The sequence below is a fragment of the Trichosurus vulpecula genome, chromosome 5 (assembly GCF_011100635.1).
Source record: "Trichosurus vulpecula isolate mTriVul1 chromosome 5, mTriVul1.pri, whole genome shotgun sequence".
NCBI classification, from domain to species: domain Eukaryota; kingdom Metazoa; phylum Chordata; class Mammalia; order Diprotodontia; family Phalangeridae; genus Trichosurus; species Trichosurus vulpecula.
Genome location: NC_050577.1, coordinates 81,533,728 through 81,559,700, shown reverse-complemented (window position 1 = coordinate 81,559,700; position 25,973 = coordinate 81,533,728). Strand labels below are relative to the sequence as shown.

At 35.0% G+C, this 25,973-nt stretch overlaps 1 protein-coding gene across 1 annotated transcript in view; it reads left to right on the top strand.

The window, feature by feature from the left end:
* Window positions 1-25,973, top strand: part of WDR37 (WD repeat domain 37) — a 100,004-nt gene that overhangs the window by 57,073 nt on the left and 16,958 nt on the right. Inside the window, exons 10-11 of the mRNA XM_036760307.1 lie at window positions 3,070-3,310; window positions 4,204-4,345. Of these exons, the coding sequence (XP_036616202.1) occupies window positions 3,070-3,310; window positions 4,204-4,345 (383 nt within the window). The remainder of the gene's footprint in view (window positions 1-3,069; window positions 3,311-4,203; window positions 4,346-25,973) is intronic.

Below are 25,973 nucleotides of genomic sequence, written 5' to 3'. Positions count from 1 at the left end.
TTCTTAGCAGAGAAAGCTAAATGACTTGTTAAAGTGAACATCCAAGTTAATTATTTAAAGATACACATTTTGACCATGACTGTCAGATTTTGAGGATTTTGAAGTATCTTCGAAGAAAGTTACATTTCATCTTTTGGTTTTGAATTGATTTTGATATAGATTAGAAAATTAGCAGATTCTGGAGGACCCTTATTCTGTCTGAGAATGAATGAATTCTCAGTAGGAATTTAATTCTGAACAGCTGTAGTAATATTTTAACTTCAGAAGTAGGACATTTTCTTTATAGTAGAAAATATAGCATAATTAAAATTAATTTAATCTCATTCTTTTATGGATAAATTTTGCCATCCAAACAACAGGTGAATTATGTAGAAATTAAATGAGCTTGTATTTATGTAATAATCTTTCAAGGTACAATTCACTATAAGGTAAATATAAAGCTATGGCTCAATCAGGAAACTTAACTGTGTATTACATGGCAAAAATTCATAATTTGCTTAAATTTTGATATTGATTTCATTTAATTTTTACTCTCCATTATGCTTACATTGAATATGGCAATCACCTTATATCTGATTCTTTCTGAGACTCTAAATTCAGAATTTTGGTCTAATTCGGGGGAAATTAAGTTTGAATTGTTACATTGTGTCATCATTGCAATATAATAGTAAGGATCGATTCAGAGATTTAATTGATGTGGATACTGCCTTCACTGGGTACATATTTTAACCTCTGCTCACCCTAGTGGATTGTCTTCACAAGTTGCTGTGAATTTACAGTAATCTGACCTGCTTGAAGTATTACCAAGTAGAATTTAGGCTGAATCATCTTTAATGATCAAAGATCTAATTTGAATGAGCACTTTTTATATGCAAATGTTGTAATTGTATTCATGAAGTATTTCATATCTTAAACATTTTTTAAGCTTTGCATCATAGATGTTAGAGCTAAAAAAGGTCAAAGACTGAGGAGTCATAGCATTTTGTCAGTGTTATGTAAAAGTAAAAATTCAGTTGATATGTACAGTCTATAAAATTTTCACTAACCTGGTCACACATTGCCAATACTTTATTGATAAAATATATGCTGAATACCATAGGCCAAAAAAAAAAGTAGAATCATATAATACATAGCACATGATGTTGATAGGGACCTTAGGAGAATATATAGTATAACGTCTTTGTGTTGTAGATGAGGAAACCGACGCCTAAGAGGTAAAGTAACTTGTCTAAAGTCATAAAGGTGGTAAGTGACAGAGTCCCTATGAATATAACATGAATATGACAACACTTTAAGCAGGTCAGGTTACTGTAAATACTGTAAATCTTACTAAAGTCTAAGCTAAAAAATTATATTCTATAATAAACTCCCCTCTAAATTTCTATACTCTGATGATTCATCATGGCAGAAAGATATGCCAGTAAAGCATAAGCTTTGGTAGGTCCTATCAAGCTTCAGAGTCCTTGGCTATAGGCCTGGTAGTAAACTATGGGAACCAGTTTAGTTAAGTTTGGAAAGGCTCACCATGAGAAGTGTGGTCCAAATTATTTCATTCACAGCAACTTATGAAGACAGTATACTAGGGTGACCAGAGGTTAAAATGTGTACCCAGTGGAGGCAGTGTCCTAAACTAGGTTGAGGGTAACTGACAGGCTTCAGACTTGTCAGTGAGTTTGGAGGATGTTTATCCCAAGCATGTGAAGACTTCCCCAGTGGAATGGGTGGATGGATGAGAACAGTTTGTTCCAATGGCCCTGAAGGAGGCTGAAGGAAGGTGCTGTGGAGCACTTAGAGCTTGGTCAGACATCAAAGATGCCAAGGTTATCCACTGCATCCGATGCAAGATCATCCTGACTTTTATCCAGCTACTGGACTTAAGTGACTCAGGAAGAGAGAGTGGGGCTGATAACTGTGCAATTTGGCCTTACTTAAATCCAGTTCACACACAAGTCAAGACATGACCCATGAATATCGTTGGTCGTCTTGGAAAGTGAAGGACAAACAATGACATCATTTAATAACCACAGAATTGGTTTAATATTGGCATAGTGTCTGAAGTAGGAGTCTTGAAAGTTAAGATTCTGTGATCTTGGTTCTGTGGTTCTTGGCTTTGTGACTGAGGAAATTGAGGTCCCAAGAGTTTAAGTAACTTCTTAATCTAGAATTGAATTCCAAATCTGCCATTTCTCATGGCTCACTTGCCTTATCCGTAAAGTAAGGGCTTTGGATGAAATTATCTCTATTGTTCTTTCGAGCTTTAAAAACTGTATGATTTTATGACTCTGCTTTCATTTAAAGAGGAGACTTTCAAAGCTTTGAGCAGTTTCCTGTGTATCATGTCATGGTTTATATTGGTAGAAACCTTTTTTTGGAAGGAAAATTTAGTGCTTAGATTGGAAAAGTATCTTTTGTTAGTAAATTTATTTTGCTAACTTTCCAAAAGAAAACTATAAAATAGTTGTTAATGAGGCATTTAAAATAGAAATTTTAGTAATTTTTAGAATAAAATTTATTATCTTAGCCAGCATTTCATTTATGAAACTTTTAAAGTTCTTTTCATTTTAGCCTTAGTTTTTTTTTAAAGACAGAGAAGAAAAGGATTAATATATTTAGTGGAAGGTTGAGTAGGTAGAAAATATTAAACTAAGAATAGCTTAAAGCTTGTATTTGAGACAATCTGTTTATAAATGAGAAATTTAATATTGACATTGTATGGTAGATTATTCATATTCTGTTAATTTGTTGTTTTAGATTGTACCATCAGAAGGGAATTCTGTGTTTAAATCAATGTTTACAGCTTATTAAAAATGAAGAATTGTTTTGCTTACCATTTATCATACCACTGTTTCATACTAGTGAAATATAAGCACCTTTATATGACAGTGACTTTATTTGTTTTTCGAATTTAGTTGATACTTCTGAGGGGCAAATGGATAAATAGAATGTTAATTGGTTTTCTAGGAACAAGAGCAATCTAATTATGGAGTTTTGCAGTAAAGAAGTTTAAATGTAGTTATAAACTCTACTTCATATGAGAAAAAATTTCACTTTTATACCTCTTGTTTTTAGCAACAAATGTCAGGAGAAGATGAAGTGGAATTTTCAGATAAAGATGATGCAGATGGAGATGGAGAGGGTTCTAGTGATTGCCCTACCATTAGGGTTCCCCTAACATCACTTAAAAGCCATCAAGGAGTGGTAATAGCAGCTGATTGGTTGGTTGGAGGGAAGCAAGCAGTAACAGCCTCATGGGATAGAACAGCAAACCTATATGATGTTGAGACATCTGAACTTGTTCATACTTTAACAGGTACCCAAGTATTTTTTTGTGTGTCCTTAATAAAAGGGACACATATCTTTGAGATGATTTTTTTCCAATGGAATTAATGTTATCTCTTGTGTGTTTTAGTCATTGGAATAAGATATTTTTTATGAAAGTTGCCTCTGAAACTTATAATAGTAATCATTTGTGTATTCTAGTTATATAATTTTCTGACCCTGTACAATGTAGAGAGCTATGTTGTTGCAAACTTAATCTGAAAATATGGATCAAAGGATTGAGATACTTAAATTTTGAAGAATTGTAAAGGAAAGTATTTCATAATCTAATCATAATTGTTATATTGAGAGCTTCACAACATTTGGGTGTGTTTCAGTTCTTCAGTTCTAAAACAGATGTAATCAGTTTATGTTCCCTTGCATTTCTATTTTCAGCTCTTAAACACAATAAATTATTTTATATGTGAATGTGTTCAGAGTGACCTTGGGGGGTGGGGCTCTGAAAAATGAAGCTTTCACATAGTTGGACTATTGTACTGACTCATCATAAATAACTTGAACCCAAAAGTAAACATTTTTGTCACATTAAATACTTCACACATTGCTACTTCCTGGTGTCTACTTGAAAGCATGTCTGAAAAGATGAATATATATTTGAAGTTTTGTTGAAACTCTAGTCCCAGGTATTCTACGCCTTCTTGATTCTTTTAGAAAAGTCCTTAGAGTGACTTGTTCATTTTTAGTTTCTACCTAAATTGATTCCTCTATGTTGGAGGACACTTTATAAAATCTCTGTGTTGATTTTCTATTTTTTCTCCCAGAAGTAAAGTTTTTTTTTTAATTAGTGCTTTATTATAGATGAATTCATTAAAATAAGAAAGCTTGCCTTTTTGGTATTCTAAATGTTTTTATCTGTGATTGTAGGGCACGATCAAGAGTTAACACATTGTTGTACACATCCCACCCAGCGTCTTGTAGTGACATCATCTCGTGATACAACCTTTCGCCTTTGGGATTTCAGAGATCCTTCAATCCATTCTGTGAATGTCTTTCAAGGTCATACAGAGTAAGTGACAAGTGCTTTCAAAATTCTCATTATATATATTGGATGGGATGTGTGGGTGCATGTTGCATTTTAATTTAATTTTCAATATTTAGAGCCTAATATACTATCTACTTTTACTGATTTTGTGAACCATTCATCTCTTGAGCATTAATCTTGCATTTTGGATATTTAAAATCATGAAAGAATTAAGAACAAGTATTTTGATGCTCTCTGGTTTCTTTTAAAATAAATATTTGAACTAAAATATTCTCATATTATATCTTGGCATTTAAAAAATCACTGGCAAGTTTTCTTTAGTTTTACTTATCCATATTTGTGGTCACTCTCATCTTAAATGGAATGCAAAATTTATTTATGGAATTTTAAGAGTTTTCTTTCTTGGTTTCCTCGTTTTTCATCTTTGTAAACGTTATTTTTCATGAGATTTTAAATGGATAAGAAACCAAGAGGACAGGTAGTTCATTAATACTTGATATAACTTGCCCTTATAGCTATATCTTATATATTATTAAATTGAGTATGTTATATCTGCAAAGCTTAATAGTATATTAGTAATATGCTTTTTAAAGACTTTATTCTTTATTTTTCAATTAGCAGGCATTTATTTTATTCCCTTAGTCACCCTACCCCAACACACCACCTACCCATCTTCCCTCTCCTCCCTCCTCCTTCCCACCCCCTAATCCCAATTGAAAAAAGAAACAAATCCCTTAACACGAAAATGCATAGTCAGGCAAAATAAATTCCCACAGTGCCTATGTATAATATATGTATTTTATCCTGTATCTTGAGCCCATCACTTCTCTGTCAGGAGGTGGATAGTGTGCTTCTTCATTGGTTAAGTAAAATACTTTTGAGGTTTTTAGAACCCAGAATGGTTCCAGATAGTCCCATCATATTCTAGACCATGCTTATGATAGCTGTGAAATCCTGATTCCTCATTTCTTATTTTTGTTAATTGTTCTAACTGACCTGATCACCACATTCTCTTTTGTATTATCTGCAGTCATTGCACACATTACAAAAGCTGTCTTGTATATTGACAGAAAGAAATCAGAGCGTAGTAAAGGATAACTTTAGAAATTTATCCCTAGACTATTTTCATATTGCAACTTGTGCTTTGTCATTATACATTTTAGCTGATTATTTGTATATTACTTTTCCTGTCTGTGCAGTGGATTAAGTACCCAAAGAATGCTGCAGAAAGGCCAAAAAATATAGCTACTATTTAAAGAACCATAGATGTGGAGATTATCATTTCAAACGCTTCATTTTATTTCTTTACTAAAATTTTTTATTATGAACTTAATAATCATCTACAACCATGCGCATTTAAGTTTTATATACTTAATAAAATAAATCATAGGAAACCATAAACCTCGATTACATAGTTTTTACTTATTAAATTTAATGTGGTAACAATAAAATTGCCATAGTTGTATCCCATGTTGAGTTTTTTTAAGTGTATTTTTAAGTTCTTCTTTTCCTTTTTCCTTTTCCTTTCCCTTTCCCTTTCCTTCCTACCTCCCTTCCTTTTCTCTTACTACTGACTTATTTACCCAGCCACTGTTGTAACAAATATGAGCAGTTAATCAAAACATCGATATATTTCCCATGTCTGAAAGTAGATGTGTCATTTTGCACCGTTGGTCCATCATCTTTCTGCTAAGATGTAGACACCATGCTTTATCATCTGTCATCTGATATCTTGAATTGGTCAGTGTATTGATCAGAGTCTGTTTTCTTCCAGTGTGATTTTCTCCTACATTATTCTTGTCACTGTAGTTCTTGAGTCTTCCTCTTCTAATTTGTATCAGTTTATTCAGGTCTTCCCTGATTTCCCTGAATCTACCATATTTATAATTTTTTTATGGCACAATACACACAACACAATTTGTTCAACCATTTTCCAGTTAATTGATGCCTGTTTTGTTTCCATTTCTTAGCTATAATCGAAAGTGTTTATATATATATATATATATTTGTACACATGGGTACTTTAGCCCACTATCTTTGATTTCTTTGAGGTACACTGAATGCCTAGTTAGTTATGTGTCTTTGGGATAAAAAGTATTGCAATTTAGTGACTTTTTGTTAATGACTTTCCAGAGTTATTAAACAAATTCACTGCTTCACCAACGGTCCATTAATGAACTTCACTTCCCCTAGTCTCTCCAGTTTCGTTTTTCATGTCTTGTTGTCTTTGCCAGTCTGATAAGTATGAAGTAGAATCTGAGATTTGTTTTATTTACCAGTTCATTCATTTTACAGATGACAAAACTGACACCCAGATAAGTAAATTTCCTAATGTTACAAGGATACCTAATGACAGAGAAGGTACTAGAGTCCAGGTTTCCAGATTAATAATGCTGAGATTTTTTTCCACCATAGAGTGAGAGTGACGTGTCTGTTCTGTAGTTAAATTGTAAACCCAGTCACATGCCAGTTCTGCTCCCAAAACCTTCTAAAAAAGAAAATGAATTTAGCATTTGATTTTAAGCTAGTCTGAGTAGCTTTTGTCTTATTCTCCCCTTCATGGCTAAACTTGAAAAATCCATCTTTATCGGGTCCATCTCCATTTCCTATCCTTGAACTCTTTTTAACTTTTTATAATCAGGCTTCTGACCTAATCATTCCACTAAATTTTTTTTTTCAGTTTCCAGCATTGTCTTAACTGCCAAATCTAGTGATCATTTCTTAGTCCTCATTTTTCCTGGCTTCTCTGTAGCCTTTAAAACTATTCATCACTTTCTTCACTGTTTTCATTGTATGGCTTTCTCATTCTTCTCCACCTTTCTGAGCACTCCTCAGGCTCCTTTGAAGAATCTTCATATTATAAAGTGCTTTGCAAACCTTAAAATACTACATAAATGTTAGCTGGCTATGTCTGCTAACCATGGGTGTACCTCAGAGCTCTGTCCTGTGTCTTCTTCATTTTTCTCACTGTAACATCTTGTTTGGGTCATCAACTTCTGTGGGTTCCTTTATCTCCATGCAGTTGATTTCATGATCTGTATGTTCACCCCTAGTCTTTTTTTTAAAATTTTTTTGTCTTTTTTTTTTTTCTGAGCTCCAGTCCCATATCATCAACTTCCTGTTAAGCATTTCATGCTTAATGTCAGGTGGTCATCTCAAACTTAACATGTCCAAAACAAAATTTACCTTCTCCATTGCCTTCCAATTTGGCCTTCTTTTGAAATTATATGTTACTGTTGAGGGCTCTTCTATTCTCTTTGTCACTCAGAGTTTGTAGCTTTGGTGTTATCCTTGACTCTTCATGCTCATGTACCACAGACAGATTGCCATTTGCCAGATATTTCTCTTCTGTGTCTCCAATGCTCTTCTCACGCAGCTGCCCCATGGTGCTGGTCTTCATCACCTCGGTCCTGGACTGCTGTGTAGCTTTCTGTTTAGTTTATGTGCTTCAGGTCTCCCTACTCCAATCCATCTTGCGTGCTGCTGCCGAAGTGATTTTCCTAAGGCATAGGTCTTCCCATATCATATTTCTATTTAATAAACTCCAGTAGTTTCTAGTTACCTTAAGCCTTCTTTTAAAAAAAATATTTTTGTCATTTAAAGCTCTTTACAACCTACTTTCTCTTACTCTTGCTGTCCTCTTACATTTTATTACCCTTCATGTGCTCTGTGATCAAGCTATAATGTCTTTTTTGTTGTTCTTCACATGTGACACTTCATCATTCATTGCCCTGTCTTTGTACTGGCTATGCCCTGACTTTGCCTAGAATGCCCTTTCCCCTCACTGCTGATTCTTAGAATCCTTGGCTTCCTTGAAGAATCAGCTCAAATGCTGTCTTGTGCAAGGGAACTTTGCTGGATCTGGGTCCGTTGTTCTGCCCCCAATATCTGGTACCTTCTCTCTGAGATTATCTTCTCTCTTATATGTTTCTTGCATATTCCTTTTTATTTACAAGTTGTCATACATAGAATGTAAGCTTCTTTAGGGTGAAGACTATTTTTACCTTTTCATTGTAACCCCAGTGCTTAAAGTGATGTCTGATACAGATTAAGTATTTAATAATTGTTCATTATCGCTGATTAAATTGGGAAGAATAGCAGACACTAGACTGAAATTGAATATTTGACAGTCTTTCTATATGTATCTAGAAATGTTTGTTTCTTTTAGGTATTGCTCCTTAATATAGTCTTGCTTTGTATAATTTATACCTACTTTTTCCAAAAAAAAAATTTATCTTTATGCAGGGAGATCAGTTAGTGATGAGTATGGCATTTGTCTATAGTCCCTCCTACCAGGGAAACTGAAGTTGTTAGTCTTTTGAGCTTGAGAGTTGTTATCTTCAGTGAACAAAGCTAACCACTTGCAAGCACTGAATTGTGTGATAAATCCCTGGGATCAGGGCTCTACCAGGGTGCCTAAGAAGAGACAGTTAACCAAGGTCCAAAATTGAATAGGGCCCCAGAGTGACTCCAGTACTTTTAGCAGGGATGAAATAGGAATGACAGGGAGATGGGTTCATATCCTGCCTCAAACACTAGCTTTGTGATTCTAAGCAAATCACTTCCTCTTTCAGCCTCAGTTTCTTCATCTGTTTAGTTTGGATGACAGTATCTCACAGGATTGTTGAAAGGATTAAAAAAGTTGCTGTTGCAACTTATGTTAATACATAAAGCATTTTGTAAACCCTAAGCACTATATAAATGCTAGTGATTATTAATATTATTATTATTGTGTAGATTTAAGTAAGCAGAACCAGAAACCAGAGCAACTACAACAATGCAAATGGAAAGAAAAAAAAAGTAAAACTGAACATAGTAATAATAATGACCTAGATTTTTCTTAAAGAGATGAAAAAAGGGACCTCTCTTTTTTCTTTGCAGAGGTGAGGGATTATGGGCATGGGGCATTGTATATACTATCAGATTCAGTTGTATGTATTGGGTAGTTCTACTGAAATATTTTTAATTATTTTTTTAAGGAGAGATAACTTGCTGTTTATTGGAAGAAGAAGGGATATGGTCAGAATAAGGCTGATAAAAAAGAAAATATTAATAAAAAAATTTTAAAAAGCAAAAAAGAATTTACTTAACTCATGACACTTTCCAGTTGGGAGCAGGTGGAATCTTGTGTTTTCATTCATTTTATTGTAACATATACATGTTTTTACATTGCGTTTGGTGTATTGATTGATAGGCCTTTCACAATTAGCCAGTTTAATTGCTAAGTTTTGTTTTGTATTCTCTCTTCCTAAAGATGAAAATGAATTGCAATGCTGAGAAGATACTTGCTATGTGGAGTCAGTGGAAGGGTAGATTTTGTTTTGATTGTGGGTTGTTTCTCAGTTGTCTCCCTCTGTGAAGTTTAGGGAGTGAATAAATTAGCTAGCTAATCTTTTTTGTCTTTGTTATTGGTGGATATGTGAAGTTAATGATTGTTCTGTGGAATTGTGTGCTTGTGTAGATTTTAGTGCTTACAAAGAAAAGGCTGATTTTTAACATGAATTTGGAAGAAAAATTCAGCTCACATTCCATTTTACTCAGATTTGGGTAAGACATTTCTAGGTTTCAAGTGACATGCGAATTAATTTTAGTTCTTACATCAAAAGAAATGATTGGATATGTACATTTTATCAGGCATAAGGCAAGGGAGTTTTAGTTTAGTTTAGAAATTCCAAAATTTAGTGAAAACGGAAACTGTGCCCCTTTTTTCTAAACAGAAAAAAAGCATTAGTATTCATTCCACTCATTCAGGTTGCTTTTATTCTTTAACCTAATTTTTATTCTCATCTTCTCTTTACTTCCTATATGATGATAAACATTTTATAAAATCAGCACAGGTGGCATGTTGAGAGGGCTAAGAGTACTTAAATCCTGTTGTACTTGAATTTCTCTGCTCCTTTATTTGCTAAAAGCACCAGTAGGAGATTAGAAAGGTATCTGTTTTCAGCCAGGTCTACATTTTGGTGAGGTTGCTGAACAATTGTAATTACTTGTAAATTAGAATTTGAAAGAAGAGTCACATTTTAGCTTATTTTGAAATTAATTACTGAATATTCTCCTTCTTTATCTTGAATTGAAAATAGAGTGTTTTGTGTTATTTTTCTTTTAAAAGAAACTTCTAAAATACTTTCTTTAAGCAAGATTTTAAGGATTATTTTTGTCAGCAGATGGCATCACAGTTCTTTTTATTACGTAAAATAGTTCTTGATAATACTTGATAAACAAAAATCAGTAGGTTTTCCAGAAACATTTCAAATTTAGAAAAGAGGAAATTCGTTATTTCATAGGAATCCAATTGCGATTATTTCTTCCCAAACAGCAATAGTCTTTTGCCTCTATGACAACTTCATAGCTTTTAGGTATGCATTATAATTCTTGAAGGAATTAAAGGCCGTAGGCTGTAGTATGTGTAGCAACACATGTACATATTTGTGTGTTCACTTTTATTGAAGTCAAACAGTAGTATATTGTGATAGTAGAAATGCTGAGTGAGAGTAGAAAGGGATACTTTATCATAATTCTATTTCCATATTAATCAACTATGAAATGAAACTGCATATAATTGTTAAAAATAAATGGAATCCTAACCTTAGGAAAGTTTTATACTACCTCTATATCTAAACTAATTCATTTGTAAAATGAGGGGAATGAATTAAATGCATCTCTGAAGCTTGCTAGTTTTAGAATTCTATTAAATTAAGTTCTCAGAGTTGGAATTATAGGATTGGAAATTAAGTCAAATCATAGGGGACTTCAGAACTCATCTAGTCCAACCCCTACCTCAAGCGTGCATTTTTCTTCCTGAGTCCTTTGTACTTGTCTTGGATCATTGTATTGCTGAGAAGAGCTACGTCATTCATAATTGATCATCACACATTATTGTTGATACTGTATACAATGTTTTCTTGGTTCTGCTCATTTCCCTTCACATCAGTTCTTACAAGTGTTTCCAGGTTTTTCTGAAATCTGCCTATTCATCATTTCTTACTATACAATAGTGTTCTATTACATTCATATACCACAGCTTGTTCAGCCATTTCCCAATTGATGGACGCATCTTCAATTTCTAATATTTTGCCACCACAAAAGGGGCTGCTATAAATTTTTTGTACATGTGGGTCCTTTTCCCTTTTTTGTGATCTCTTTGGGATGCAGACATAGTAGTGGTATTGCTGGATCAAAGGGTATGCACAGTGTGGTTGCCCTTCGGGCATAGTTCCAAAATGCTCTCCAAAGTGTTTGGGTCAGTTTGCAACTCCACCAGCAGTGCATTAGTGTCCCAATTTTCCCAAATCCTCTCCAGTATTTATCATTTTCCTTTTTTGTCATATTAGCCAATGTGATAGATGTGAGGTGGTGGTACCTCACAGTTGTTTTAATTTGCATTTTTCTAATCAAAAGTGCCTGTTTTGCCTGCTGGCTGTAGGATACAGGACAGTTTTCCTTTATAATTTCTTGAAAGATGCTGTCCAGACCTTCCTTTTGATTATGGTATTCAAGTAGTCCAGTGATTCTGACATTGTCTCTCCTGAATCTATTTTCCAGGTCATTTGTTTTTATAATGAAATATGTAACATTTTCTTCTGTTCTTTTCATTCTTTTGAATTTGTTTGATTGATTCTTGATGTCTCATACAGTTGTTAGCTTGCACTTGCCCAGTTCTGACTTGGAAGAAGTTTTTCCCAGTTAGCTTTTGTTCTTCTTTTTCCATTTGGCCAATTGTACTTTTTAAGCAATTATTTTCTTTTTTCCAAGCTGTTGACTTTTTTTTTTTTTTGCATCACTCTCATTTCCTTTCCCAGTTTTTCTTCTACCTCTTCTACCTACTTCTTCTACCTCTATTATATGATTTTTAAGATCCTTTTTTGAGCTCTTCCATGAATTCTTTCTGGGCTTGCAACCACTTTCCATTTTTCTTTGGGGGTTTTGCACATTGTTGTCCTCTTCTGAGTGATCTTCCCTGTCACCATAATAACTTTCTATGGTCAGATTTCTTTTTTTGGTTGTTTTTTGCTCATATTTTTTGGCCTTTTTCCTTTTAAATTTGAGCTCTGCTCCAGGAGTGGAAAGGGCGCTGTCTTAGGCTTCTTGGCAGGTTCTGTAAGGCCCTGGCTATTTACCTGGTGCTTTGCTGATTTTGCCCTAAGGCCCACAGGGGACCCTTGTGTTTGGTGCCAAGCCGAAGGGGCTTGGCTGGCTCTGCTGGAGGCTGTAGGGGTCTGACAGTTTACCTGGTGCTGAATGGGGGTCGTAGTGCTGGTGTCTAGCATGTGCTAAGGCTGGTGAGGTGTTTCTGCATTTCCTTGGGGCTACCCTGAAGCATGTGGAGGTTGCATGTTTCCCTGGGCTACCCTGAAGCACCTGGCGGTTCTTAGAGCTGGAGTCTGCCCATTACCCTGGCTACGCTGAGGCATGTAGGGGTTCCTGGTGTTGGGGTTTGCCTGCTCCATTGCACTGAGGCTCAGGATCTCACACTGGTTTGCTGAGGTGGGGCTTGCGGCTGGTTACTGGGACACTTCCTGTCCTGGACTGTGTTCCCCTTTTGCCTGAGTGAGACAGACCTTTGTTGGCGATCTTTCACGGTTTTTGGGCTAAAAGATTGTTTCACCCTGTCTTTTTGCTGGTTCTGCTGTTCCAGGATTTGTTTTGGGGTACTTTATGGTTGTTCGGTGGTGAATACTTCTTACTCTGACATCTTGGCACCCCAGTCATCATATCTGACATCTAGCATATCACAAACTCCTTGAGGGTAGATAAAGACTGTTTCACTCTTCTATTTGTCTCTCTAATATCTAGCTCTTAGAAGATAGTTAATAAATGCTTTTGATTCATTCAGACTTTGTTGGAAGATTTTCAGTGATAGAAAAACTCCCTTTTTTCCAAGGCAGCACATTGTATTTCTAAACAGCTTTATTTGATATAATACTTTTTTTCATATTGGAACATAATCTGCTTTCTTCTAACATAGGTCATCATTGTTCCTTCTTAGACCAGGCAGATTGTGTAATACCTCTTTTACATAGTGACTTTTCAAATATTTAACAATAGTTACCATGGCATTTCCTATGCCTTCTTTTCTAGGCTTAACATCCCATGTTCCTTCAGCTAACTCTCATTTGTCACGATTATAAACATGTTCCAACTTACAAATATTTTCCCTAAAATGTAGTATCTAGAACTGATAACAAAATTCTGGATTTGGTCTGATTAGGACAGAACATTGTGGCACTGTACAAGTCAATAAGTATTTACTAAGAGCCTGCTATGTGCATCAGAGATACAAAGATATGACACACATCCTATTGTCAAAGCACCTTCCTCTCAATACCTTCTGCTTCTCCAGAAAAAAAAAAAAGCCCCTCCCTTATGAACAAATCTGGTTAAGCAAGATAAATCTGTCTGTGGCTAAAAATGTATGCTTTATTGTGTGGGAAGGATGATAACTCATCAGTCTTCTGGAGTCATGATTATTCATTACATTGATCAGAGTTCTCAGCCTTTTCAAAGTTATTTTCCTTTACAATTTATAGTCACTGTATAAGTTATTCTGGTCGTCCCCCCCCCACCTTTTGTCAATAAAATTATTTAAAGATAAAAATTTTCTTTTTATGATTGCTTTGGCTGCATCCTCAAAGCTTTAATGTTATCATTTTATTTGATAAAATTAGCCATTTCTATAATTTATTCTTTGACCTACCAATTCTTTAAGAATTAAGTTTGAATTTTTTAAAAGTCATTTGTTGGTTTTAGTTTTTGTTGAGTTGTGGTCACTAAAGGATGTGTTTGATATTTTTGCATTTGTTCATGAAGTTATTATGTTCTAGCACATAGTCAATTTCTGTAGATAGCATGGCTCTTCTGACAAATACATTCCTACCTAGTATTCACCAGAGATGTATCATACTTAATTTTTCTAAAATTATATTCATAGCCTTAACTTCTTTCTTGTTTATATTTTTATTTGATTTGTCTAGGTCCAAAAGGGATACATTGAATCCCCAACTATTACAGTTTTGCTGTCTATTCCTGTAACTAGATTAACTTTTCCTGTAAGTGCATATTAAGTATTGATGTTATTTCATTATCTATGGTGTCTTTAGCATAATGTTTTCCTTATCTCTTTTAACCTTGTCTGTTTTTACTTTTGCCTTGTCTGAAATCATGATTGCCACTCTTTTTTTGAAGTCGCCTGAGAAATAATAAATTTTGTTGAAATCTCTCTCATTTTAACTCTGCAAATCATTGTTTCAAGTATATTTCTTAGAAAAATAGGTATTATTGAATTCTGCTTTCTAACCCATTCTGGTACTTTCCTTTGTTTTTTTTGAGTGAGTGAATCCCATTCATGTTCATTGTTATGATTGCTAATTGTGTATTTCTCTTCAGGATATCTTCTTTTACTTTTTTCCTCTCTTTCTTCCCCTCACTCATTCCTTTATGCAGAAGAAGGAGGTGGTGAAAAAGGAAGAATCCAAAACTTAGTGATCTTTATTTAATGGTTTGTCTCAACTCCATTTCATGAATGATAAAATTGATGCTCAGAGGAATTAAGCAACTTAGTTGCATTCACACAGCTGAGAACTTTTGGCGATAGGACTCACCCAGACCTTAGGAGCCTTCTGCCAGGGCTATGACCTTGTCTTCCCAGCTGCCTAGTTCTTCTTATTGGTCAGAATCAGCTCTAGTTCCTCTAGTTTCTTCCTATACTTTTGTTGCACAAATGTAAAAAGCAAGGTAAGTCAAAAATTTATTAGATAGTCTGCCTTAACAGGGAAAGATTCCCAGCTAATTTTCAAATAATTGAATTCTCCCATCGCAAATGTTTCTTGTAACATATTCATATTCCACAGTTTAGCCATTTCCCAAGTCATTGAACAGATAGTTTGTTTCAGTCTTTTAGTTATCACAGATAATAATTCACGTGTGGTTTTTTAAGTGGATCTTTTCTTATTGTCATTTACTTGCTTGGTTGGGATGTAAATGCTGAAGTAGCAGCTCAGGAACAAAGGGTTGACCAATATATTAACTTGCCTTGCAAAATTTCACAGATTTTTTTCCAGAGCAGTAGGTCAATTCACAGCTCCTCTAGCAATGATTTAATCTGCCAGTCTTCCCAAAGCTCCTCTAAACATTTAATGTTTTCATCTTTACTATGGCTGTGAGTTGATGACTGTTTGTTTTAATTTGCATTTATCTCTTTTGGGGTGATTTTAAACAACTTTTCACATACTTGTTAATGGTTTTCATTTGCTCTTTTTGGAAACTTATCAGATTCCCTCCTATATTCTTGTACAGCCCTCACTCACCTCCTCTCAGAATCTCATTCTTTTTTCCCTGTAGTTGAAGAAGTGATATTCCTATTCCTACTACTATTCACAATCACCAATGGAATGGAAGTGGGGGGGTGGGAAGGATAGAAAATAGATTTCTGTTCATTAAAATAAATAAAACTTTAAAACAACAAAAATTAGGTTAAACTTAATAGACAACACAGCAGTACTATCTTAAAGTTAAAGCACAATCTTCATTGAATACAGTTGCAATACAATTGTAGATGCACTTCAATGTTATTTTGCTTAATTGTTTTCAGAGAGTATGCTTTGTAAATTTATGTTTGCCATGTTAAATATTTATCACTTTTAAAAAAACACGCTTTTAAAAATTACCAGATCTGTTTTCATACTTGATGTATTTGTTGAGTTAGCATAGTGTAGTAGATAGAGAGTTGACCTTAGAGGAAGGAATACCTGGGTTTAAGTCTCACCTTGAAACGTACTGGCTGTATGATCTTGGGCAAATCACTTGAATTCTCAGTGAAGCTCTAGACAACTCTCTAAGACTGTATGTTGTAGAGAAAGTTTCAACCTTCACAGATAAGAGGATTGTCCTCATGCAGGAATTCTCATTGCCAGTGAATTCACGGGTCCATTCTCCATCCCAATCCTTTTGAGATATTCATTATTATTCCTTATCATCAGTTAGAAATGACGGCATAAAAGGCATTAGAGTTGACTTTGAGGTACTGCGAACTATGGTTTGTTTACTAGGCTGAGAATACTACTTCTTCTGTTATTATTGTTATGGCAACACAATAATAATAGGTTAGGCCTTTGTTAAATAAAGTTTTAAAATTATTAATATTTTCACCATCACTTTCTTTAGACAATCAACAAGACAGTAAACCAAGTCCTGTTTTATTCATGGCTATAAAGGCTCACACTGAAAATTTAATAACAACCAGAGTTGGCTCCCACACACACCTGATTCCTACCCTGATCTTATCTTGTCCTTTCCCGCCTCTCTGTATTTGCACATTCTCTCCATCATGCCTACAATGAACTCCTATGCTAATTTTTCTCTCTTATTCTGAGGTCTTATATTCTGATTCTTCCCTTTTCCCCTTCTTCAAGTAGAAGTAATAAGTCTCTCCTTAAATCTTTCATGTCATCTTCTTTGGCTTCTCCTATTATAGTTTAACTTTTTTATACCTATTTCTATACATATTATCATAAAGTTTCTTAAAGGATGAAAATTTAAAAAAAAAAATCTTCCTGTCACTAATACCTACCATAGTGCCTCAAGTGTAATAATCACTTAATACATTTTTAAGAAATTGAATCCAAAATTCTAAGTATGTTACTAAAGTTCCAACCATATTAGCAATTTCTTTCTCAAGAACCATCTTCTTTCCATGAGCTACAAATGAAATCTACTGCCATACAGAGGAAATAATCAAATTTTCCATAAACTATATATTTAACCCATAAATTATATATAAAGCTTATGTATCTAAAGCATATAAATGGTTTTTATATGTGTAGGCATACCTGTACATAGTCATATACATACATATGAAGGGATGTGTGTATGTGCGTGTCCCTGCTTATCTGACATATAACATAATGATTGGCAGTCTTTTCAAAAGTCACATGAGTGATGAGTGTCTTATTACTTGTGTCCGGGATATTCTCTGATGTATTGCTGTGTGACATTCTAATGCATTATTATTTAAGCTATTCCTACCTGGACCCTGGATAAATCTGAATTCCTGTCAAGTTACCATTACCTTTTTTCTAGATTTAAGAGATTTAATTTTCTCTTTTTAATGGAAGATAAGAGATGCCTGTTAAGGTTTTGCCTTTTTGAGAGATATTTTTAGCTTCTCTTCTCATATGTATGTCTTCCTCTGTCATGACCTGCCTTTCCTGTGGAGTTTGGGAGGATTATTTTCTTAGTTTTCAGTTTCAATTGCTATAAAAAAACTGACATTTGAGGTGTTACTGGCCATTAAATTTCATCAGCAGTAGGTCTGATGACTCCTTTTATACGAATATGACAATATTTACATATGGTTACACACTCTGGTGTTGACAAGATCTTAAATTAGTTTGGGATGTGTTAAAAATGCTTGAAAGCAAGGATTTTCCTTCTTCCCTTCTGCTTCAACTCTTCATATCTTTGTAGCTTTAAAAAAAAGTTTAGATTTCAGACCTTTCTGACCTAAATACTTAGAGTGATGCTAAAATACTGGTATATTTTTGTAAGGTAAAAACAGCTCATTAATTTTGTGCTATATTCTAAAGCGTTAATAGTTATCTGTTCACGCTTTTAAAGAGAAAATGCAGAATTTGGAAAACTGCATTTTAAACTAAATGTTTATAGAAAAAGCACGTAATTTGTTTTTAACTATGATTGACATTAGATGTGGCAGTTATCAGTGTATCCATTTCTAGCTTGGCCTGAGTAAGTACAGACCGTGGAATAAAGTAGGGATTGAACTTGGAGGCATTTAACAGTGATAGAATTGGAGAAATCTTAGTAGGCTGAATTCCTTTGGCTATTTGTATTTTATTTTATCCCACCCATTCTGCAGCTTCATTTTCCTACCATTATCGTTTAAGGAATGAGAAGCTTTCTATAAGTAGCCTCCATACTGTGATTTCCAGATCTTGAGATTGTTTTATCCATGTCTCACATAAAGAGGTGACCCTTCCCCTTGTCAAGACGAACTCTCGTATGTGCACAAACACGTGCACGTGTGATTACATTCCATCCTATCTTCTTTAGCAGATTACTTCTACTATCATCTTTCTCGTTGTTGTTGTTCAGTCACGTCTGACTCTTTGTGATCCCATTGGGATTTTCTTGAGAAAGACACTGAAGTGGTTTGTCATTTCCTTGTCTAGATCATTTTACAGATGAGGAAACTGAGGCAAGCAGGGTTAAGTGACTTGCTCAGGGTCACACAGTTTGTAAATGTCAGGCCAGATTTGACTCCAGACTCGTCACTCAGCTTGAGCCACTTAGCTGCCCATCATCCATACTTCGTCACTAATCTTCAGTCTTTCTCAGGCTGCTGGATGCTTTCCTTCAGTCTACAAACTTGTCAGTGTCTCCTCCGCAAAAAAATCTGTGAAGGATTTCCCTAAAAAAAATTACCCTTAAAAATGCTCATTTCATGTCTCTACCCACCCTGTTTATTATCCTGTATCTTTCCTCTATTGCCAAATGGAATGGCCTTATCTTAATATTTAGCCTTGACATCTCTGCAGCCTCCAAAGCTATCAGTTACCTTCTCCTTGGTACTCTCCTCTTTCTAGGTTTTTGTGATGTGGATCTTTCCTGATTCTCTTCATAGTTGCCTGACTGCTCCTTCCCAGGCTACTTTTCTTGATCTTCATGTAGGTCATATTGACTAACCATGGATGTCCCCCAAGGCCTTGTCTTAGGCCTCTTCTGCCATACTGTTTTGCTTAGTGATCTTACCAGCACTGTGATTTTCAATTATCTCTGTGTTGATTCTCAGATCTACTTATCTAGCCCTAACCTCCCTTCTGACCTCCAGTATTGCATCTCTAGCTGTCTGTTGCACATTTCAAGCTGGAAGCCACATAAACATATTGATTCATCATGACCAAAACTGAACAAGGATGGTGGTGTTTTCAACAGTAAATAGGGAAGTTATGAAGAGGGGAACGTTGGGGATGGGAGCTCAGGGAGAGATAATAAGTTCAAAAATAATGCTCCACAGTAATGCTTCTTTAATGTCGTCTAGTTTAACCTCATTTTACCAATAAAATTGAAGGAAATTAAGTAACTTATTCAAGGTTTCCCTAAGACATTAAGTGACTTCACCTGGGCCACAGAATCAGTAGGTATGAGAGGTGAAACTTGGACCCAGGTTTTCCTGTCTCCTGGGCCCAACTATCCATCCTGCTACATTGACACTAAAAAAAGATATTGTTGACAAAGAGCAATAATTTTTTCTTGCTGCCTATTCTTATTCCCTCAATTTCTTTTCCTGTTGCTCCATAACTATTATTCCTGGTTGTAGTCAATAATCGTGCTAACAGTGTGCATCCTTACTTTATCCATGATCTGACTATAGTATCAATAATTGGAAGGTATTTTGTATCTCTCCTTTACAGATTATAATAACTTCATTCTAGATATATGCTACTTACCATAATAAGAAAAAGTTGATTTATTCCTAAGCTTTCTAGTTTATTTCCTACAGAAGAATGTTGTATTTCATTAAAAGCTTTTTCTGCATCTATTTGATGTATTCATGTAATCTTATTTTTTTTGTTATTTATAGCTTTCCTCATATTGAACCTATTTTGCATTGCTGTTATAAGTGCAACTTGGTCATAGGTATTTAATATTTTTAAGTACTACAAAACAGTATTAAGGACTTCAGTTATTTTATAATTTTTTCAGTTAATAAGATTTTTTTCCTCTTTCACCTGCACCTCCATTCTCTGTTAGAAAAAAGCAAAGAAAAACAAATCTCTTGTGCCAAATATGCAGAGTCAAACCAAAAAATTCCTACATTGTGTCAAAAAAATGTTTCATTCTGCTTCTTGAGCCCATCACCTCTCTGTCAGGCTAGCATTCTTCATCATCACCACTTGTCGTGGGTGAAAATTGCATTGATCAAAATTCTAAAGTATTTCAAAGTTGTTTGTCTTTACAATGTTATTATTGTATAAATTGTTCTCCTGGTTGTCTTAACTTGGCTCAGCATCTGTATTGGCAATCAAAATGGGCTCTCAGCCCTTATTCAACCAAGTGCCCTTGAAGAGTTTGGCCTTTATTTCCTTGATTAAATTAGGAATCCTTGATGACTTCCTTGCCTCAAGGGAAAGCCTAGTTTACATGGCTTTGAGTGACATGCTTGTGACATCAGAGGCTTTTAAACCTCGTGGGTTTAAGTTGCATTTTTGTGACGATTTTAGGTCGTGTGGATGAGTCGAATGTGTGACTCACTTTTGACCCTGAACGATATATAAACCCAGAGGTTGACTTTCTCTTTTGGAGCTCTGAGCCAGAGCAGGAGTGGTGTGTGACTCTGGGCCCGCTGTTGTTACGAGCTCCCCGGCTTTGGAGAAAACTCAGATGTTGATGCATCTCTGTTAACTGTGTATTGTGATTTTGTCAGACGGAAATCTGTCTGTTGATTCATGTTTATTTGCTCTGTTTGTATTTGCTCTGAAGCTCAGGGTGCTGGCTTTTCCCCCTGAGCTGAGTGAATGACATTTGTATGTTGGATTGAAGTAAGATTGTTGACCCCTTAATGTTGCTTTCCTTAGTTAAGAAGATCAAAAGAACCTGTGCTTGCAGTGTTCTCGTTGTTGGGCTTGTGTTGGTTTTTCACCCCCACAGCAGCTGCTAGCCGAATTGTTGCAACAGTGTCAGTTCATACAAGTCTTCCCAGGTTTCCCTGAAACCATCCTTTTCTTATGTCACAATAGTATTCCATAATAATCATATAAAATTACACATTCATTTCCCATTTGATGGGAATTGCCCTGGTTTCTAGTTCTTTGCAATTACAAAAAGAGCTCCTTGTAAATATTTTTACACATGTGGGTCATTTTCTTTTTTTTCAATCTCTGTACAGTAGAAGCCTAGTGTTGTTGAGTCAAAGGATATTTTAGTAACTTTGGGGTTTGGTTCTAATATACTCCCCCAGGGGTGATTTTTCTTTTTTGTCAAATTGGCTAATCTTATGGGTGTGAGACAGAACCTCAGAGTTACTTTAATTTTCATTTTTCTAATGATTAGTATTTGGAGCATTTTTCTATATAGCTGTTTATAGTTGGACTTTTTCTTTTGAAATCTGCCTATTTGTATCCTTTGTTCATTTGTTAAGCAGGGGGTCAGCTCCAACTTTTGTTGCTGTCCGTGTAACTATCCTTAATAGACTCTCTTAACTCACTTACAGTTTGCTACTTCTAATCTCTTTGGGGCTAGAAAACCAGATAACCTCCCCAGTACATTCTAAGTGGGGTCTCAAGAGGCTCTTCTTTGAGTAAATAAAGCATATAAAATCTTTGCTGTAAAGCTGTTTGGGTTATGGTGTAACATCTATTTGGGATGTTTAGACCGTGCCCATTCTATTTGATTTGTTAAGACAACTGTACATGCTACTGCTGCCAGTGTGATTTTCCTTTAGCACTAATCTGACCTTGTCATACCCCTGCCCCATAAACACTGGTAGCTTCTTACTGTCTCTGCCATAATATACAAGATCCTTTGTTTAGCTTTTTAAAGGCCTTTACAAGCTGGCCCTAATGTATCTTTCCGACCTCATTGTATATTACTCTCACTCCTGCACTCTGAAATCTCACTATACTGGCCTTCTTTTTGTTCCACATACAGTGTTCCATCTCCTGTCTCTGCCTTTGCTTGGCTAGCCCCCTCTGTGAAATCCGGCCCCCTTTTCAGCTTGTAGAATGCATGTTTTCCTTGAAAAAGAAGCTCAAGCATTACCTTTTTTCTTTTTTTCCTTTTTTTATTAGATTTTTTAGTTTTAGTTTACAACACTCAGTTCTACATGTTCTTGAATTTCAAATTTTCTTCCATTCCCTCCCTTCACCCCTCCCCACCAAGACAGCATGTAGTCTGATGTAGATTCTATATATACCTTCGCATTAAACTTACTTACACAGTAGTCAAGTTGTAAAGAAGAACTATGACCACTGGAATGAATCATGAGAGAGAAGAAACAAAACCAAAAAAGAAGAGGAAAGAAAAGAGAGCAATAGTTTGCCTCAATCTGCATTCAGACTCCTTAGTTCTTTTTCTGGATGTAGATACCTCTTTCCATCATGAGTCCTTTGGAGCTATCTTTGGGCCTTGTATTGCTGAGATGAGCCAAGTGTATCGAAGTTAGTCATCACAGAATCAATATGTTTGTGGTTGTGTACAGTGTTCTCCTGGTTCTGTTCCCCTCACTTGGCATGAGATCATGTAGGTCTTTTTAGGTTATTATGAAGTCTGTATGTTCCCCATTTCTTATAGCACAATAGTATTGCATTACATTCGTATACCAGAGCTTGTTCAGCCATTTCCCAAGTGATGGGCATCCCCTTGATTTCCAGTTCTTTGCTACCACAAAAAGAGCTGCTATGGATATTTTTGTACATATAGGTCCCTTTCCCGCTTGTGCAGTCTCTTTGGGATACAGCCCTAGAAGTGGTATTGCTGGGTCAAAGGGTATGCACATTTTTGTAGCCCTTTGGGCATAGTTCCAAATTGCTGTCCAGAATGGCTGGATCTGTTCACAACTCCACCAGCAATGTAGTAGTGTTCCAATTTTCCCACATCCTCTCTAGCATTTATCATTTTCCTGTTTCGTCATGTTAGCCAATCTGACAGGAGAGATGTGGTGCCTCAGAGTTATTTTGATTTGTATTTCTCTCATCAATAATGATTTAGAGCATTTTTTCATATGCCTATAGATATCTTTAATTTCTTCCTCTGAAAACTGCCTGTTCATATCCTTTGACCATTTCTCAATTGAGGATTGGCTTTTATTAAGCATTATCTTCTTTCTACCTGAAACCTTTCCTGATCTCCCTGACTACTAGTACCTTTCCTCCCAAATGAATTAATAGAGAGAGAGAGAGAGAGAGAGAGAGAGAGAGAGAGAGAGAGAGAGAGAGAGAGTGTGTGTGTGTGTGTGTGTGTGTGTACACGCTGTATATTAGGCATATATTTGGTGTTTTCCCATTTAGGATGAGTTTGTTTCATTCTTTTTCTTTGAACCTCCTTCCCCTTATCTAGCACAGTACCCAGCATATAGCAAGTGCTTAAATGTTGATTGATTGATGCATATTGTTTTTGCCCAATAGAATGTAAGCTTCTTGAGGGAAGAGGTATTTGTTTTTGCCTTTATAAAACCCACCTCTTAGAATAATGTACCTTCCATGTAATAGGCACTTCATATAAATCCTCCAATTAGAAATACTTTGTTAGTTTAGGTAATTGAATGTACTCGAAAGTAAATTACATTTCTTTTAAAAATGTTTTGGAATTTAGACTTCCACTTAATCACCCCAGTTCCAAATCAGGGAGCTTTTGTTGTAGATTATTAATTACATTTAAATTTAACGTAAGTGACAATTTAATTTAAAAGACTTAAAAATTTCCAAATATATCATGTGCTTAGCTTGTAGCTTTTCTTCGCACAACTCTTTTTGTAGAAGAAAGACAAGTGTTTGAACTAGGAAGTAAAAGTAAATTGATGGAAAATCAAGATGCTAAGTCCTGAGCAAAGTGATTTTCAATTGAGTTTAAAACAATTAAATTCATTGTGATCTTACTGTCCTTTGTATATGCTTACTGGAGGGCATTGGTGGTAATGTTGCAATGTGAATTTTAGTGGTAGAACAGTGGCTAAAACAGATTTCCTGATTCTTATTTTATTGCTCATAAAAAGATTTCACCTTTTTTTAAAAAAAGAAGAGGTTATTAAGATAACGTTCTTGTAGAAAAAAATGTGAACTTAACCTAAAGCTATCCCTTCACCAGGGGTCACAACTGATGAAATAGTTACGTTTGATAAGTATAGGTGACATCTTATTGGCCAAGCATTTCCGCCACAATCTTGTTCTGATTTGTACATTTGCTGGCAGAAAACCACTAACATTTATGTATCTTAGTTACTTGGCAGATAATTTTTTCTCAATATCCAGATGTGGAATAGATTGCTGGTGAACTGAATTCAGTGTTGAAAAGGAAAAACAATGTCATGCTTGTAAGATCTCCTCTATGGCATTTTAAGTTCCTTGAGGCCAGCAACTATTTTTCATCTTTTGTGTCTCAACTATATTTCAAATGTTACACAGTTAACAAATGCTTATTGAAAAAACTAGTTGAATTTATTACTTGCCTCAACATTGAATACAGCATGGATATGTTGGCTAGCACATTAGCCTTTGGGAGTCTAGAAAACCTCGGTTCAGATTCTGCCTCTCATACATACTATCTTTGTTTTCATAAATAAGTTAATTAACTTCTCCAGTGTCCCAAATTGTAAGTTACAGATGAATTATGAGATCATTGTGGTAGAAGGAGTAAAACAAATGCTCACATAAAGACACTTCCATAAAGTTAATTGTCATATTCTTTGACTATAAAAATTTGAAAGAGAGGTATTAGAGGATATGAGTGTGTATCTAAATTTCAGTAGAAACAAACTGACATGGTGAGACTATTGCAGAATTAAAGTGAGACAAGATTAATTCAAAACCTCACAAGTTAAGAATTTATTACACTTTTGATTGAAGCTGACCTGAAATTTACTTTTGAATTTCCAGTTAAAAGTTTTTACTGAGCAAGTAGAGAGATTTTATGATAGCTTTAAAACTTTATTCCTGAATTAAAAAATGATTTTATCATATTAATATTCTCAATAGATAATTTCCCTCTTCTGAAAATACAAATTGGTTTATATCATTGTTTAGTTTTTCTTTATTTTCTGGAGAATTTTAGCAGATTGTTAGTGACAATTTGTGAGACACACTGAGATATCTCAAAACCAGGATTGTGATTAATTCATTCAGCAAATATATATTGTGTGTGTGTATGTTTGTATAAATTTATGTTTTGTATATTAATAAAGGACTATTGTCCTTTAAGAAAGCATATTACTTCAAAGTACTCCTAAAAGTACTTGGCTAACTTTTTTATATTCTTTCTTACACCAAAACTTTGATACTTTAAAGATATTTAAGTTTGTCAATGTAAGTACTACTTTAATGCAGATTGCAACCCCTCTGTAAATTAAGATGAACTTTAAGAGTAGCTTTGACCAAAAATTCATCAGCCTGTAGCCAATGTTAAGTTGTTCTAAACTAATTAGGTTGGTTTGGCCAGTAACCTTTACTCACAGCCCTTGCTGGGAAGAGTTTTTTCTTCATTGGTGTAACCTTTGAACATGTAGGGTTTCGCAAGGACTGGGAGTAGGACTTTTGGAGATTTATAAATAGTAATAAAGATGATAATTGCAAGTGATTCTTAGCTCTTTGTGATAAAAGAGATTTGACTCAGAGAGTTCATTAATTTGGACTTGACTTCCTCCTACCCCACTAGTCATTTCAACTTCTTAATTTTACAGATGAGGAAAATGAAGCTATAAATTATATTAAAGAAGGACTTCCTAAAGTTACACCCAGCTATGGCCAGCGGTGGGATTAGACCTTAGGTCTCCTTATTGCCAAGTTGTCCCAGAATCTTTCTGCTACACCACACTATGTTGTCTACCAGGAGACAAATTTGCTTCTGTTTATAGATTATTTTAAACTGTTTAATCATTTGAGGTGAATTGACTTCAGGTTTTTTTCTCCCTTATGTTGAGTATTTC